We start from the raw sequence: 13,981 nt of genomic DNA, 5'->3' as shown, positions 1-13,981 counted from the left end.
ATAGGAGCTGTAGCTGCTTTAGACGAGGTTAGTGCGAGCTGTTTATCTCTTGGACGGAATCTATTTACAAGTCATCTGCTGGGGTAGTGCAAGCATTTCCCCAGGGCGGTTAGAGCCAGTCTGAGAGCTGTATCGGGCATTAATTCGTGCCTTCTGCGGGTTAGAGCAGCCACCTCCTGGAAGAGGAGCCTAAAGCCCCCTGATAAGAAAAGGCACAATAATGTTCGCTAGTGCCATGCACTTGACAGAGAGCTTAGCTCTGGCAGCGCTCAGGGAAGCTATTAAGGGTGGGGGATGTGTGAGGGCAGGGGTGGAGGGGTTCAGCTCCTAGCAGAGGGTTGGCTGGATTTTTTTCTCCTCTTATTTGAATGTGCGTCCGTCCCTCCGGCTTATTTTAGCAACCCCTTTCCCCCCTCCCTGCTTGGGAATAACCCGCTCGCTCGGGGGCCAGCTACATTTGACGTCAGGCTGGCGTTCGTAGTTTTGACGTGTAAACACTCGGTTCCAGCCCGGCGCGGGAGAGGGTTTGGGCTCCGTTCAGCCCCGAGCCAGAGCCGTGGCGCGCTTGGCTGGGAGACACTGCGCCCTCCAGCCTGCCGGGTGTCCGCATAGCAACCGCGAGCGAAAGGGCTCCGGCTCTGCAGCCATCGATCCGCTGCCCGGTCTCCCCCCACCCCGCGTGTGTTTGTTGTTTGATTTCCCGCGTCCCTCGCCGGGCCATGGACGGGAGACGCCGGGCCGGGCGCCGGGTGGCTCTGGCTCTCTTCTGCGCCTGGTGCGCGACCGCCAGCCTGGCCGGCGCGGAGAAGCAGTTCGTCAATGAATGGGCGGCGGAGATCCCGGGCGGTCCGGCGGCAGCCCAGGCCATAGCGGAGGAGCTGGAGTACGAGCTGCTGGGCCAGGTAAGGGGCAGCCGGCAGGTAACTTTCGGACGCCTCTCCCCGGGCACGTATCGGCCCCATGTAACCAGGGACGCCCCCGCCCCCCAGTCCCAGCGCTGGGCTGGCTTGAAACGCTGGGGCGGGGAAGGCGATGGGCGGGCACCGAGCCAGTTAGCTGCGGCGTGCCCAGGTTTGCCTGGGGGCTGCGCGCAGACGCGCCCGGCGGCAGGGCCGGAGCCCGCCGGCGAGCAGTGCCTGGCTCGGGAAGAGTGGTCCCACCCTGGGCCTGCCTTGAAACTCGCGCCCCAAGGGGAGTTTGCAGCCCCGAGTCCTCTCCCGCCCGGCCCCGCCCGCGCCAGGGAGGTAGGTCCAATATGGCAGCATCGCATTCAGCGAGTGTCTGATGCGAGTGGCCAGCGGCGGCCACCCCGCGGCGATCTCCGCGCTAGACGCGGGACTGCGAGCGGGCGCTTGCAATGGCAGCTGCTCCCCCGGCAGGGAACGGAGCCGTGTTAACTTTGCTTTACCCGGGAGTTGGTTCTTCCCTCCCCCGCGTGTGCGCGTTAAAGAGAAAGATGCCGTAGTCTGTATCTAGCCAGCGGACAGCGAGTCCTCCCCTGCCTCGTGCAAAGCCGGGGGGTCCCCCCCCTCCCGGGGCTCTCTGATTAGGCAAACTTCTGGCTCTGCAGTCGGGGCGCGGGGTGTCTGTCGGCGCTGGCTCGGAGTTGCAGAGCTCACCCTCGCCCGCCGCGTTTCTTCCCGGCAGCGAGCTCCTCGTGCGCTCGGGATGCCGTGATGTCAGCGTTGTCAGGGATGAGTAACTGCCTTGACGTAACAGCATCCTTGCTGCTCCTCTTCTTCTGGAGCTCCAGCCCCCTGGGTCGTGCTGCTCCAGCCAATGAGATTGGCGGCGTTAGGAACCAAACCACTGTGCAAGGGTAAAAAAAAAGCCTGTACCTAAGTAACCCAAGTAGGAGAGAGGATGGTGAAGATAGAGAGCCTGGGGACCGAAGTCTAAAATCCATCTCTCCTCTTCTAGTCCCCCATTTGCTAGCACTACACAGTTTTCCCAGTGTCTTGCCCCACTTATTGTCTAGTGAAAGACAGGCTTTCTCCATCAAAGAGATTTTTCCTTTCTTAAAACAAACTGTAGTTTGTATAATAGGTCCATGATTATGGCCTGGACCTGGTCCCTTTGAAGGTAATGGCATAACTGCCACTGACTTTAGTAGGCTATGGATGGATAAGTGTATTACTCCCAATATGTCATATGAAAATATAGATTTCATAGCTGTAAACAATAAACTGGGGTAGAGAACCCCATCAGCCTATTTTGCATGCACAAGGAGCTCATATTTGCATACTCACTGGCTAACATTTGCATACTCCAAGAAAATATATATTCCCCTATTCAATCCCATCAGCATCCCAAAGAGATGCCATAGGCAGTAGCATGTGCCATGGTCAGAAATAAAACCTTGTCCTCAAAATGTAATAAAATTAAGATATGTCAAAATAGGGACCAAGTTTTACTTTAATTTATACCTGTGTAAATCAAAAGTAAGTACTTTAGCTTCAACTTTAGCTTGGACTGTGCTCCTTGTTTTCCCAACATTACACCAAATAACACACAGCTTTTGTTAGTGATCAACACCTTATCTTGGAGAGAATTTTATTTTAGAATAAAAATATTATAAGCTATACATTTATGCTAGTTTTCACTCATTTGAAGATGGAATCTAATTCTGACAGGTTATGAATGTTGATATTTGTTTGCAATGGGAGAAGTATCTGGCAGTATGTTAGATATTCCTTTGTTTTATAGATTGGATCACTCGAAAATCATTATCTATTCAGACATAGAAACCATCCAAGAAGGTCTCGAAGAAGTTCCATTCATATCACTAAGAGACTCTCCGATGATCATCGTGTAAGTGTAGCATTTACCCTTTCTGATATCCAGCATCCATGTTGTCAGCTTATTGCTTGACTTATAATGTGGTCACAGATACATTTTGCAAGTCTAATATATTCTTCCATCCATACTCATGTGGAGTAGTACATTATTCCATGAACAGGCCCATTGACTTCAAGGAGTAAGGCACTAGTCAACGTCTGTAAGACTGGCAAATCTGGCCCCAAGCTGCCATGTATTTTTCTGCAAATTGCTCTTTTATAATTACAGACCTGCAATGGTTCTGGATTAAAAATTAAATTAATGGAGATATCCTATCTCTTAGAACTGGAAGGGACCTTTAAAGGTCATTGAGTCCAGCCCCCTGCCTTCACTAGCAGGACCAAGTACTGATTTTGCCCCAGATTCCTAAGTGGCCCCCTCAAGGATTAAACTCACAACCCTGGGTTTAGCAGGCCAATGTTACCACTGAGCTATCCCTCCCCCACATTGAAATGCTTATGTGTGGTTGGTGAAAATACATACAAAGAACTTCAGGGCTTGATCAAAAATCTGTTGAAGTAAATGGTAGTCTTTCCAGTGACTTCAGAGGGCCTGACTGAAAGCTCATTCTGTGCTATTTCTAGGAAATCTAGGTCTAGTTCATTGTGTTTATATATTAGAAAAAAATTAGAAAAAAAATGCTGAGATTATGCTGCAATACCCAGTTTCAATAGCTAGCTGTTCAGTTAACATTTTAAAAGGGCCTGTTACAGGGCCCAGTCTTTCAGTATTTGGGCACTCAAAACTCTTATGGAAATCAGACAGCAGAAACCGTCAAGAGGAGTTTTGACTTTGTAGGGTCCTAGTTATACTGGTGAAACAGACACTCCATTTATCTAATTTTGTGGATGGTAAAGGTGGTGGCTGCTTTTTAAACACACAGGTCACTGGTTAGTTTTTCAGTAACTGAAAGCCTAGCTTAAAAGTTAGGAAATTTCATAAAAATTAAAACTACTATCTAAAAAAAAAAAAGGTGGCACGCGAGCTGATTTTCAGTGGCACTCACACTGTCCGGGTCCTGGCCACCAGTCCGGAGGGCTCTGCATTTTAATTTAATTTTAAATGAAGCTTCTTAAACATTTTAAAAACCTTATTTACTTTACATACAACGATAGTTTAGTTATAGATTATAGACTTAGAGAAAGAGACCTTCTAAAAACATTAAAATGTATTACTGGCATGCAAAACCTTAAATTAGAGTGAATAAATGAAGAGTCGGCACACCACTTCTGAAAGGTTGCCGACCCCTGGGTTAGGATATACTTTGTTCTGCTTGCTCTGTTTCAAAGTCATACTTCCCCTAGTGTCTTACTGCTAGCATTTCCTTTGAGATAGGTTCAAGCTGAAAAATGTGAACATTCTACATTTGGAGATGTTTATATCCAGGATTTGGGTTTGGCTCATTGCAAATAAGGGTTGCCTTTCCAAATTCACATCCAGATCTGGCTTCACATTTTCAACACCCTCATAATACCAAGATCAGATCAGATCCAGAGTTTAGGTTCAGTTCTCTCCTTTTGATCCAGTTACATTTAATTTATCCATTACGAGGGGAAATACCACCATTTTTGTTTATAGTATATTTCTCTGCTATAACACAGAAAGTGGGGGCAATTGCATGACTGACTTTGATGACAATCATTGCTGCATATTTATCTATTGAAGTAAAGAACAGAGGTTTGAAATGCTGCAGGTGACATTTGTAAAATCATCTCCAATTTGCTTTTTATTTACCATCTAGTATTCAGATAAGCGGCAAAGCAAAAAAAAACAAAACCTGCAGGGCGCCTGGAGCCAGGGTGCAGAGGGACTCCCTGTGCTGCAGACGTGCAGCGGAGTGCGCGCCTGGTCTAGCGGGAGGGAGCGGGGCAGAGAGAATGAAGGGGGGCAGCCAGGGCTTCAGCGGGGTGCTCGCCACACGGTCCCTCCCGCCGCGCCGCCTGCTGGGAGGGCTCTGCGCCACTCCGGTCAGCTGGGAGGGAAGGACACATGCTGCCCTGCTGAATTTGCTGCAGGGTGCTCCCCTTCTCTGTGCCGCCGCCCCCTAAAGGGCGGCCGGAGCGGCAAACCAAAAAGAAAAAGAAAAAAAAGGGCGGCCGGAATGCTGCCCCTTGGAATCTGCCGCCCCAAGCAAGAGCTTGCTTGGCTAGTGCCGGCCCTGGCTATATAGTTATACATAGACATCTTCACTAAAGTTCTATACCTTTTCAAGAGCAGCCTGTCTTAATAGAATTAAATACATTTTTAAAAGACAGTGGACAGACTCCTGCCTTTAGCTATGTTTGTAGCATTCCATTTACTTTAGTAGGGCTGTGTGGGTGTAAATTAGGGAAACTTTTGGCCTATAGTATTGAGAATATTAATTTGTTGTATCAAAATGCAGTAAGTAAGGTCCTGGAGCTATGCCTCTTTATAATTTGCCCAGTGTTTAAAGTAAAATGTGTAATGCTTTTAACTGTTTTAAAAATGTGTAATTATCTGGTTCCCTAACTTCTTCCAATATTCAGACTAGTTTAAAAATCCATTTTCTATCGACAACATTACATCAAATTCAAGGGATAATTTTAACTATTCTATATATCAATGACTGGTTGGCTCACAATGGGTTAGTACAGAGCCTTGTTTCTCTCTATTAGATTGACAGTTTGAATTAAGCCCAACTACATAGTGACAAAAATGTGGCTTGTTAGACGATGTCTTTCACTGATGTATGAGTTTGGTGATCTCCGCTCATTTCCCAGAGTGCAGTTGTCCTCATCACAAAAATGATGAGCACAGCTGACACTAATTGTTAACACACATTAACTGACAAAGAGGCCAAGCACTGAATGGACATGGAAGAGAGTGAAGGATTACCATCCTTACTTGTGTAGAAGTGGCCTTTTTGCACATTGATGGGGCAGTAGTAGAATATTTTTTGCACTAATACTGTCCATGCTATTCCTGTTCAGTGGTTAAGAAGAGGTCTACAGTTTCCAGGGCTGTCACTCAGCATGCATTTTTAGCACTAAGTGTACACAAAGTAGGAAAATCTATATTATGCGGTGTACTCTCAAATTACGTACGTGTAGCGGCCTCAGTTTTTTTAGGCTATATTCTCTTATGTGGAGCTTTTCATTAATTTTCCCTCATGTGAAATACATTTAAATCATATCAATATAACTGTTCATTAAATTGGGTTTTTCATAGTCACAATTGTGACTAACATATCCTGTGACAGACGTGTAAATCAAAAAGGTATGAGAGCACAGCATAGAGAGATGAGTCCTAATCAAAAAACCTAATCTGATGTTTAGCGCAAAGGGTTAGGGAGCCAGGAACATCTTGAGCTGAGGACCTGTTGTAGGATCTTGGCAAGTCACCTAACTTGTTTTCACTTTACCAAGCTGGAAAATGGAGCAAAAAGCAAGTCTGTGTTAGACACCAGCTATGGGCCAGATTCTGATACCCATACTCATGTTGAGTAGCATCTTACTTCCATGAATAGTTCCCCAACTGAAATAAATAGCACAATTTGCAGAATAAGGTTCCACTCAGCATAAGTAAGGGTATCAGAATCTGTCTTTGTTAAAATTGAACTGAATTTTTCTAGGTAAATAGACAAAGGAGTAATTCATTCCAACAGACAAAATGAGAAACCTTTTGAAAATACCATCAAGTAAATTAGACATAGCCAGGTATATCTATAACTGGCATGAAATTACATGCATAGACACATTCACAAACACACTTGAACATATTAATTTTGGTATAACCCCACTGATTTTTAATAGAGTCACACCAGTGTTAAATTTGGCATACTATTCACTTCTTTCTAATTGTTTACACTTTGAAGTGGAATGTGATCATAAGTGCCATTTGGAAAGCTGCTTTGAAGAACAGATTGACTATGAGTAGCAACATTGCTGTCACTGTGGCAAGACTGGCTCTTTTTACCCCTCTAAAAATTCACGGTTCCCGTTCTTTCTAGTTCACCTAGAGAGATATTAAATTGTAGGCTGAAGAGTGAAACAAATTGTGTTTTTGCTTGTTTGAGTCACTACCACAGATTAAGCAATCTTCTAACAGCTATATACTTTCAACAAAAAAAAGGTGCATTATGGGGCATTTGCGGATAAAAGATTTTCACTCTAGCTGTACTTTAAATGATTTTATAGTATCATGGTTTCACTGAATCTTCCTTCTGTTTAAGATACACTTTAATGCAGAAATGCACTTTGCAGCAATGAACCCTCCACTTTTCCCTCTAGATACCAAGGTACTGTTTTACAATGAAACACTCTCAAAACCAGTTAATCTCTGTGAGTTTATATGTTGTTATTGTTGATGAAAATACTTGTAGGTGTCATGGGCAGAGCAACAGTATGAAAAAAAGCGAACTAAGCGTTCAGCCTTGAGAGACTCAGCAGAAGACCTTTTCAACGATCCTATGTGGAATCAGCAGTGGTACCTGGTAAGAGTTTATTTTTATATGATATTAGCAGGCAATGAACTTTATTTATACTGATCACATGTGCTATTTTGTTGATGTCAAAGAGGGTGCACAGAAGGGAGCAGACTGTAGCCACTTTCCTTGGTGTTGCCCACGGAAATGATAGGTCTTAGCATTTGATGTCACCAAGCAACGTTCTCTTTCTTTAAACCACAGTTCATGCAAAGGCCATGCCATCTAGTTCAAGTTTCTGATCACTGGAATTATGTGATACCTTAGAAAACTGTTAAACAGTTAAGAACCATGTTTACGATAACAGGAATTTTAGCCTTACCAGATAACACCAGCATCTCTAGTTCTACCTCTTTAGTTGGTAGCATATTTCTGTGTTGGAGCTAATAATGCACACTGCATATGTCAACAGGGAATAAAGCTTCAAACTTGCAAGGTGCTGAGCACCCCAACTTCTGTTGACTTTGACTGGAGTTGAAGGTGCTCCACATCTCATAGGATCAAATCATTAATGAAAAGATGGCAGAGGATGAGGTTTCCTGCCCTATACATGTTTTTTTGACCTCCTGTGACAACCCAGCTAAATACAGCTGAACAGCTGAGTTTTACATTGCTTTTCTGAGAATCTGCTGGACATTCCCCATCACAACTAGACTTAAGCCTGTTCACCACATATGATCACACTGTGCATCTACTTATGCCTGTACCTTCAGACTTCATTGGCTCCAAAAAAGGGAATGAGGGTAAGGTACTATTAGAAGCCCCAGGCAAAGCTGGTTCTAGGGGTGGGCACTTGCCCCGGGCATCAGCTTCAAGGGGGCACTGTATTGCTGTGCCGCTGGGCATTTTTTGTTTGCTCTGCTTTGATTGGCCTGCTTTTCTCTCACCCCAATGCTGGTTGGTCAGCTGTGGGTTTTTTGTTTTGTTTTTTTTGCAATGGAGAATATTCAGAATCTTTATTTCTGGGAAGCCTTTCCCCTGTGTTCTCTTTCCAGCTCATTTCCAATGGGGAGAATGCAAATACACAGAAAGGCAGTATGGTCTTGTGGAAAAGGCAATGGACTGGAATCTAGGAGACCTAGTTTCTCTTCTTGGTACTGCCACAACTCACTGTGTGGCTCTGATAGGTCATTTCACCTCTTTGCATCTCAGTTTGCTCATATAGGGATCATGATACTTAACTCCTTTACAAAGTGTTTTGAAATCCTCAAATAAAAAGTACTATTTAAGGGTTAAGTATTTTTTCCAAGGTATTTCCCTATTCATCTAATAAATACATTGCTCATTGGCTGCTCTGATGACAAAATAGAACCCACTGCCCCAGGTTATCCTAACACATTCATCAGAAAAGCAATTATTTGATAGATCCTACAGAACAACCCTGTGACCTAGAATATTTCCCTGAACTGCAGCTGCTAGAAAACAGGGCATTGTAATGCAAGAAATGTTGTTCCCACAGTACATTTCATTATCTGGATCTCACGCTTCGTTCAGCATTTTTCTGGAAACAAAGATGTACAAAAATTGTAAAAAAATCCTATTTAATAATGTATTTATGTGCTGAGAAACTCAAAGAAAACATTAGTGATTGAATCTATGCCTGTGTTTTTATAGAGGTATCAAGTACAGCTGTCACATATTAAAATATATATATGGTTATGATTAACATTACAAAAGAAAAATAATCTGTTTAAGAGTTAATCTTTAAAGACCCTTCCATGAATGGAAAGAAGGAATAGGTGAGTCATGTTTCCAAGAGAAGACAGTAAATAGCAAATTGTGATTCAGCACAGTCCTTCATAATCAACCCATCATTTTAATTCCTTCCATTTCCTAATTGTTTTCCACAAGCTAACCTGGACATCAAAGGAGAGACCATTTAGAGAAAACACAGCTCCTCATATCCTGGGTGGCTGCAGTTTGGTTCTCAGTGGGTGAAAGAGAACCAGCCTTTGTAGATTTGACTATTATCTCAAATATCCAAGGATCATCCAGCATATCCTGCTCCTCAATCTCCCTTACTCCTGTTATCAGACACAGGATGCCCCTTTCTTACCTAAGATATCTTTTGGGAGGATCATAAGTCATATGGTGAACGGAATGAGGGAAGTTGGGTAGGGATAGGGAGGTTTGTCAGTATCCCAGCTATTTGAACAGGCCAATCTTCCTTGATTTTTTGTAAAACTTGGGTGGAATTTACAAATTCTGATCACACTCAAACCAAGGTTGATTTAAAGCACATTTGTAATATGGCTCAAACACAGCTTTGAACAGGTGTAATATGAATGTATAAATGTTAAAATGCTTACTATCATTTTTTCCCCCAGCAAGATACAAGGGTAACTCCATCTCTGCCAAAACTGGATCTCCATGTTATTCCTGTATGGCAAAAAGGGATTACAGGCAAAGGTGTTGTTATAACAGTGCTCGATGATGGCTTGGAGTGGAATCACACTGACATATATACTAACTATGTAAGTTTGTGATTTAAGAATACTGTAGAAAAAATAAAACAATTGCAGATGTTTATATACAAACATTCTTCGTTGGCTTTCTCTCTGTTCAGTAAGAGAGCTCCCACATGACAGAGAAACTGAAAGACTCACCCCAAGCATAATTTGGACCCTGACCTGTATCACTAGGAATTGAGTAATAAGCTCACCAGGATAGTGGGTTCTTCAGGGTGGTTTAGTCCCTGGGCATGTTTAGACACAATGGTTTAATGCTGAATTATTAAAACTCTTTTAGCCCTTTGTGGATTTTTTATTCACAGCGTCATAGAAACGTAAGGCTGGAAGGGATCTTGAGTGCTCACCAAGTCCAGCCCCCTGTGCTGAAGCAGGACCAAGTAAACCTAGCCATCCCTTACTGGTGTTTGTCCAACCTGTTCCTAAAACCTGATGGGGATTCCACAACCTCCTTTGGAAGCCAGTTCCAGAATTTAACTACACAAAAATTAGAATGTTCAAAATTGTCATTTCAAAGATTTCTTAGAAGATCCATGTTTAATTTTGCTAAAAAAAATGGAGAATTAAAAAAATATTTTTGAAAATGGTATTGAAATGGTTATCATTTTTTTTTTACTGAAAACAGATTGTAAACAAAAAACTTTCACCAATTTTTCATGAAAAAAATTGGTTTTGAAAAAAGCCACTTTTCATTTAACAAAAACTTGTCGTTCAAAACAGCTCTGCCGGTGAGGATTCCTTAATTAAATGTTTGTAAAGTGATTTGATGATAAATAAACCATCCAGTGCCCTTCTTCTAGATATCCCAATACCTTTCTTTGCAGGCCTCCCCACACTAGCCTTCCAACATCCAAAGCTTTGATAGCAAAAACTCTTTCCCACATGCATGCTAATCGATACCTCTCTAGAAGATTAATTTAAATGTTATGTACTTTTATTTTATGAAAGTGAACTGTTCACCTAAACATCAAGAATGATGACTAACGCTGAGGACAAAGTATACATTGAAGTTGATGTCACATCTATCTATTTAATTAATTATGCCATCGCCTAGTATAGACTTAGAAACTTTAAAACTTGTTTTAGAGGATATTCTCTCATTGTAACTATAAAGTCTATTTTTTAATTTAGGATCCAGAGGCAAGTTATGATTTCAATGACAATGATCACGATCCCTTTCCCAGATATGATCCAACAAATGAAAACAAGTGAGTAGCCTCTCATTTTGTAAAAAGAAACAAACTAATGAAGTATTATGCTGTGCCTTAGAACAGGCAAATGCACAGCTCTTCACCATTAACCTGAGAAATATTTGTACTCAGAAGTACTATTACATGTAAAAGGGAAAAAACATTATGGTAGTTTTGCGCACATTATATATGGACATTGAATAAGTTTCCAGATCAAGATGAGTTTTTTCAATTTAATTTCCCCATTATGTTTTGAAGCTCTCTTTTTCATGTGGTTCTATGTATAAAGCACTGATAACATATTTGTAATCTCAAGGGAACAATCTTTTGGTGTTAGTGCTAATGAATTATAGGGCACACCGATCTGACTAAGCAGACTTTGTATTCAGTTATGCCTGTAATGCACGGCCTTGCACGGGGGACGATGAGGAACTACATCTGCCCATCGGATGGCCTCTGGGAGGGATTGTGTCTTAGGCACTAGGGCAGAGGTGGGCAAACTACGGTCCATGGGCCACATCCGGCCCGCGGGACCCTCCTGCCTGGCCCCCGAGCACCTCATCTGGGAGGCTAGCCCTGGCACCTCCCCTGCTGTTCCCCCTCCCCTGCAGCCTCAGCTCGCTCGGCCGTTGGCACAATGCTCTGGGTGGTGGACTGTGAGCGCCTGGGGCAGCGCAGCTGCAGAGCCCGGCCTGACCTGGAGCTCTGAGCTGCGTGGTGGCGACCGCAGCGTGGCCTGGCTCCAGCTGGGCGGCACGGCTGTAGCGCCACCAGCCACCAGTGCTCCAGGCAGCGCAGTAAGGGGGCATGGAGCAGGGGGGGTTGGATAGAGGGCAGGTGAGTTTGGGGTGGTGGTCAGGGGGCTTGGGTGTGGATAGGGGTTGGGGCGGTCAGGGGGGAGCAGGGGGTTGAATGGGGGCAGGGGTCCCGGGGGAGCAGTCAGGAAGGAGGGGGGTTGGATGGGGCAGCAGGGGGCAGTCAGAGGCAGGGGTTCCGGGGGCAGTCAGGGGACAGGGAGAAAGGGTGGTTGGATGGGGCAGGAGTCCCGGGGGGCCCGTCAGGAATGAGAGGAGGGTTTGGATGGGCGGCAGGGGTCCGGGGACAGTCAGGGGACAGGGAGGGGTGTGTGTGGATGGGGCAGGGGTCCCGGGGGGGGCTGTCAGGGAACGGGGGGTTGGATGGGGCAGGAGTCAAAGGGGGGAGGGGCCGTGAACCCTCCCCTAACCGGCCCTCCATACAATTTACGAAACCCAATGCAGCCCTCAGGCCAAAAAGTTTTCCCCTCCCCCCTCCCCCCCCCGGCGCTAGGGGAACATACCCACTGCACCATCCCTTGTGAAGGTGCAGCTGGCTCCCTCCTACACACCAGGCCAGTTATTTTAGTGGAATTTTGTAGCATTTTGAAGAATGAAGAATCTTCCCGCATGACCTCCTTACAAGCCACTTCTCCTCTGCACAGTGAAACACCATGGTAGTTCTGCTGCACCTAGATCCTTCCATGATAGTTTAGGAGGAGAGCTAGTCCACAAAGAAGAGAACAGACCTCTTTACAAGCTGTAGCACAGAACAAGTCAATTATGTAAGCCAGTTGTGAAGTCACTATTTAATAATGAAACAATGAGGAACTCACACTCTGGTTCCCCACTGTCTATCAGGCACAATAGTAGCATCCACATCATGAATCCATTGGTATAATAGAAATAAAGTCATCAGAATGGGAAGTTATCAGAGGATAAATGTTCTATGATTTTGAAAATGAATGTCTCTTCTTTGCTTCAGCATTTATATAGCAGTAGGAGGCCATTATCCTCTTATTCCAATGACATTATCTTTTAAATCTACCTGCATTACCTCTAATCTTTATTAATATGTAAATGGAATTCCATCCAGAAACATTGAAGCATTTAGTTGCATACCAAGCTGTAGAACTAGATAAAGTAACTCTGTATAGTTATGCTGTCTTGTTATGCTTTGAAGGGTAGGAATCCTTCATGGCAAAAGATTATTCCTTGTTAGAGGAATCATTTCACAAAGATGAAGAGGTTTGATTATTTTAAATACTACCCAGTTGCATTCCAAAATAAATTAAATGTCTAAATTTTTGCTTAAAAGTGGCTTTTTTCATGATATTTTAAAGGGATTTAGCATCTTCTTGGCATTCCAAATTTGCCTCACTACTGCACTCTGTTATAGTAGGCATGGTACAGCTCATGGTAGACATTGCAACAACATGATCTTTCTATTGACTTCAGTGGCGTTTGGATCAGATCCTTAGTTCCTCATCCTGGTGATCTATTGATCAAGGGATGGTTCGAAATTATGATTACCAAAGCCTAAGTACAAAAAGTGCATTCTTTTCCAAACAGACATATTTCCATACCTATTTAATATTCAAAGAGTTCACATCTCGGTTATGAAAGAATGCACCAGTTCTAGCAGAAAAGTGACAAGTCTCTCTATAGGTTAAATAAATGCACTGAGTTATAGTATGATTTAAATGATCATTTACTTTATCCAGACATGGAACACGATGTGCAGGAGAAATTGCCATGCAGGCTAATAACAAGAAATGTGGTGTTGGCGTGGCATACAATTCCAGAGTTGGAGGTAAGAAACCAAGCAATAATTTGATTTAAACTTTACTTTTTCTGATGTGAATGGAAACAAAGTGAAGTAAGGGACTGGCCCTGAAAGGTACTGAGCACCCTGAGCTACCATCACCTTGAGTTGAGTGTGCTCAGCGTGTCTCAAGGGGCATTCAGCACCTTGCGGTATTTGGTTTCATACCAGAAATAGTGTAAGTTGCTACATGTATATTGTCTCAAATCCAGAGCAACCATCAGTTTCTCAGGGTTTGATCCATAATATGATTATTGGTTGCAACTAAATAGAGGGCTATATTTTTAAATGAAGGAATGGTGGACTGGTATTTCATTTTGAACAAAAATAAATAGAACCTGCAGAGTGAAAGAAAGAAAATCCAATTTCCTATCCACTCTTATTTAGAGTGTTTTGTTCCTTGTTATATAGAAAGGTGGTGT

At 43.6% G+C, this 13,981-nt stretch overlaps 1 protein-coding gene across 1 annotated transcript in view; it reads left to right on the top strand.

The window, feature by feature from the left end:
• Positions 1 to 397: 397 nt before the first annotated feature.
• PCSK1 (proprotein convertase subtilisin/kexin type 1) overlaps positions 398 to 13,981 on the top strand; it is a 33,548-nt gene continuing 19,964 nt past the window's right edge. Inside the window, exons 1-6 of the mRNA XM_034774806.1 lie at positions 398 to 902; positions 2,707 to 2,811; positions 7,181 to 7,291; positions 9,610 to 9,756; positions 10,882 to 10,958; positions 13,459 to 13,547. Coding sequence (XP_034630697.1) covers positions 720 to 902; positions 2,707 to 2,811; positions 7,181 to 7,291; positions 9,610 to 9,756; positions 10,882 to 10,958; positions 13,459 to 13,547 — 712 coding nt within the window. The 5' untranslated portion in view covers positions 398 to 719. The remainder of the gene's footprint in view (positions 903 to 2,706; positions 2,812 to 7,180; positions 7,292 to 9,609; positions 9,757 to 10,881; positions 10,959 to 13,458; positions 13,548 to 13,981) is intronic.

This window comes from Trachemys scripta, chromosome 6 (assembly GCF_013100865.1).
Source record: "Trachemys scripta elegans isolate TJP31775 chromosome 6, CAS_Tse_1.0, whole genome shotgun sequence".
In the NCBI taxonomy this organism is placed as follows: Eukaryota; Metazoa; Chordata; order Testudines; family Emydidae; genus Trachemys; species Trachemys scripta.
The sequence above is the reverse complement of the archived record's forward strand: the minus strand, read 5'-3'. Positions and strand labels throughout refer to the sequence as shown.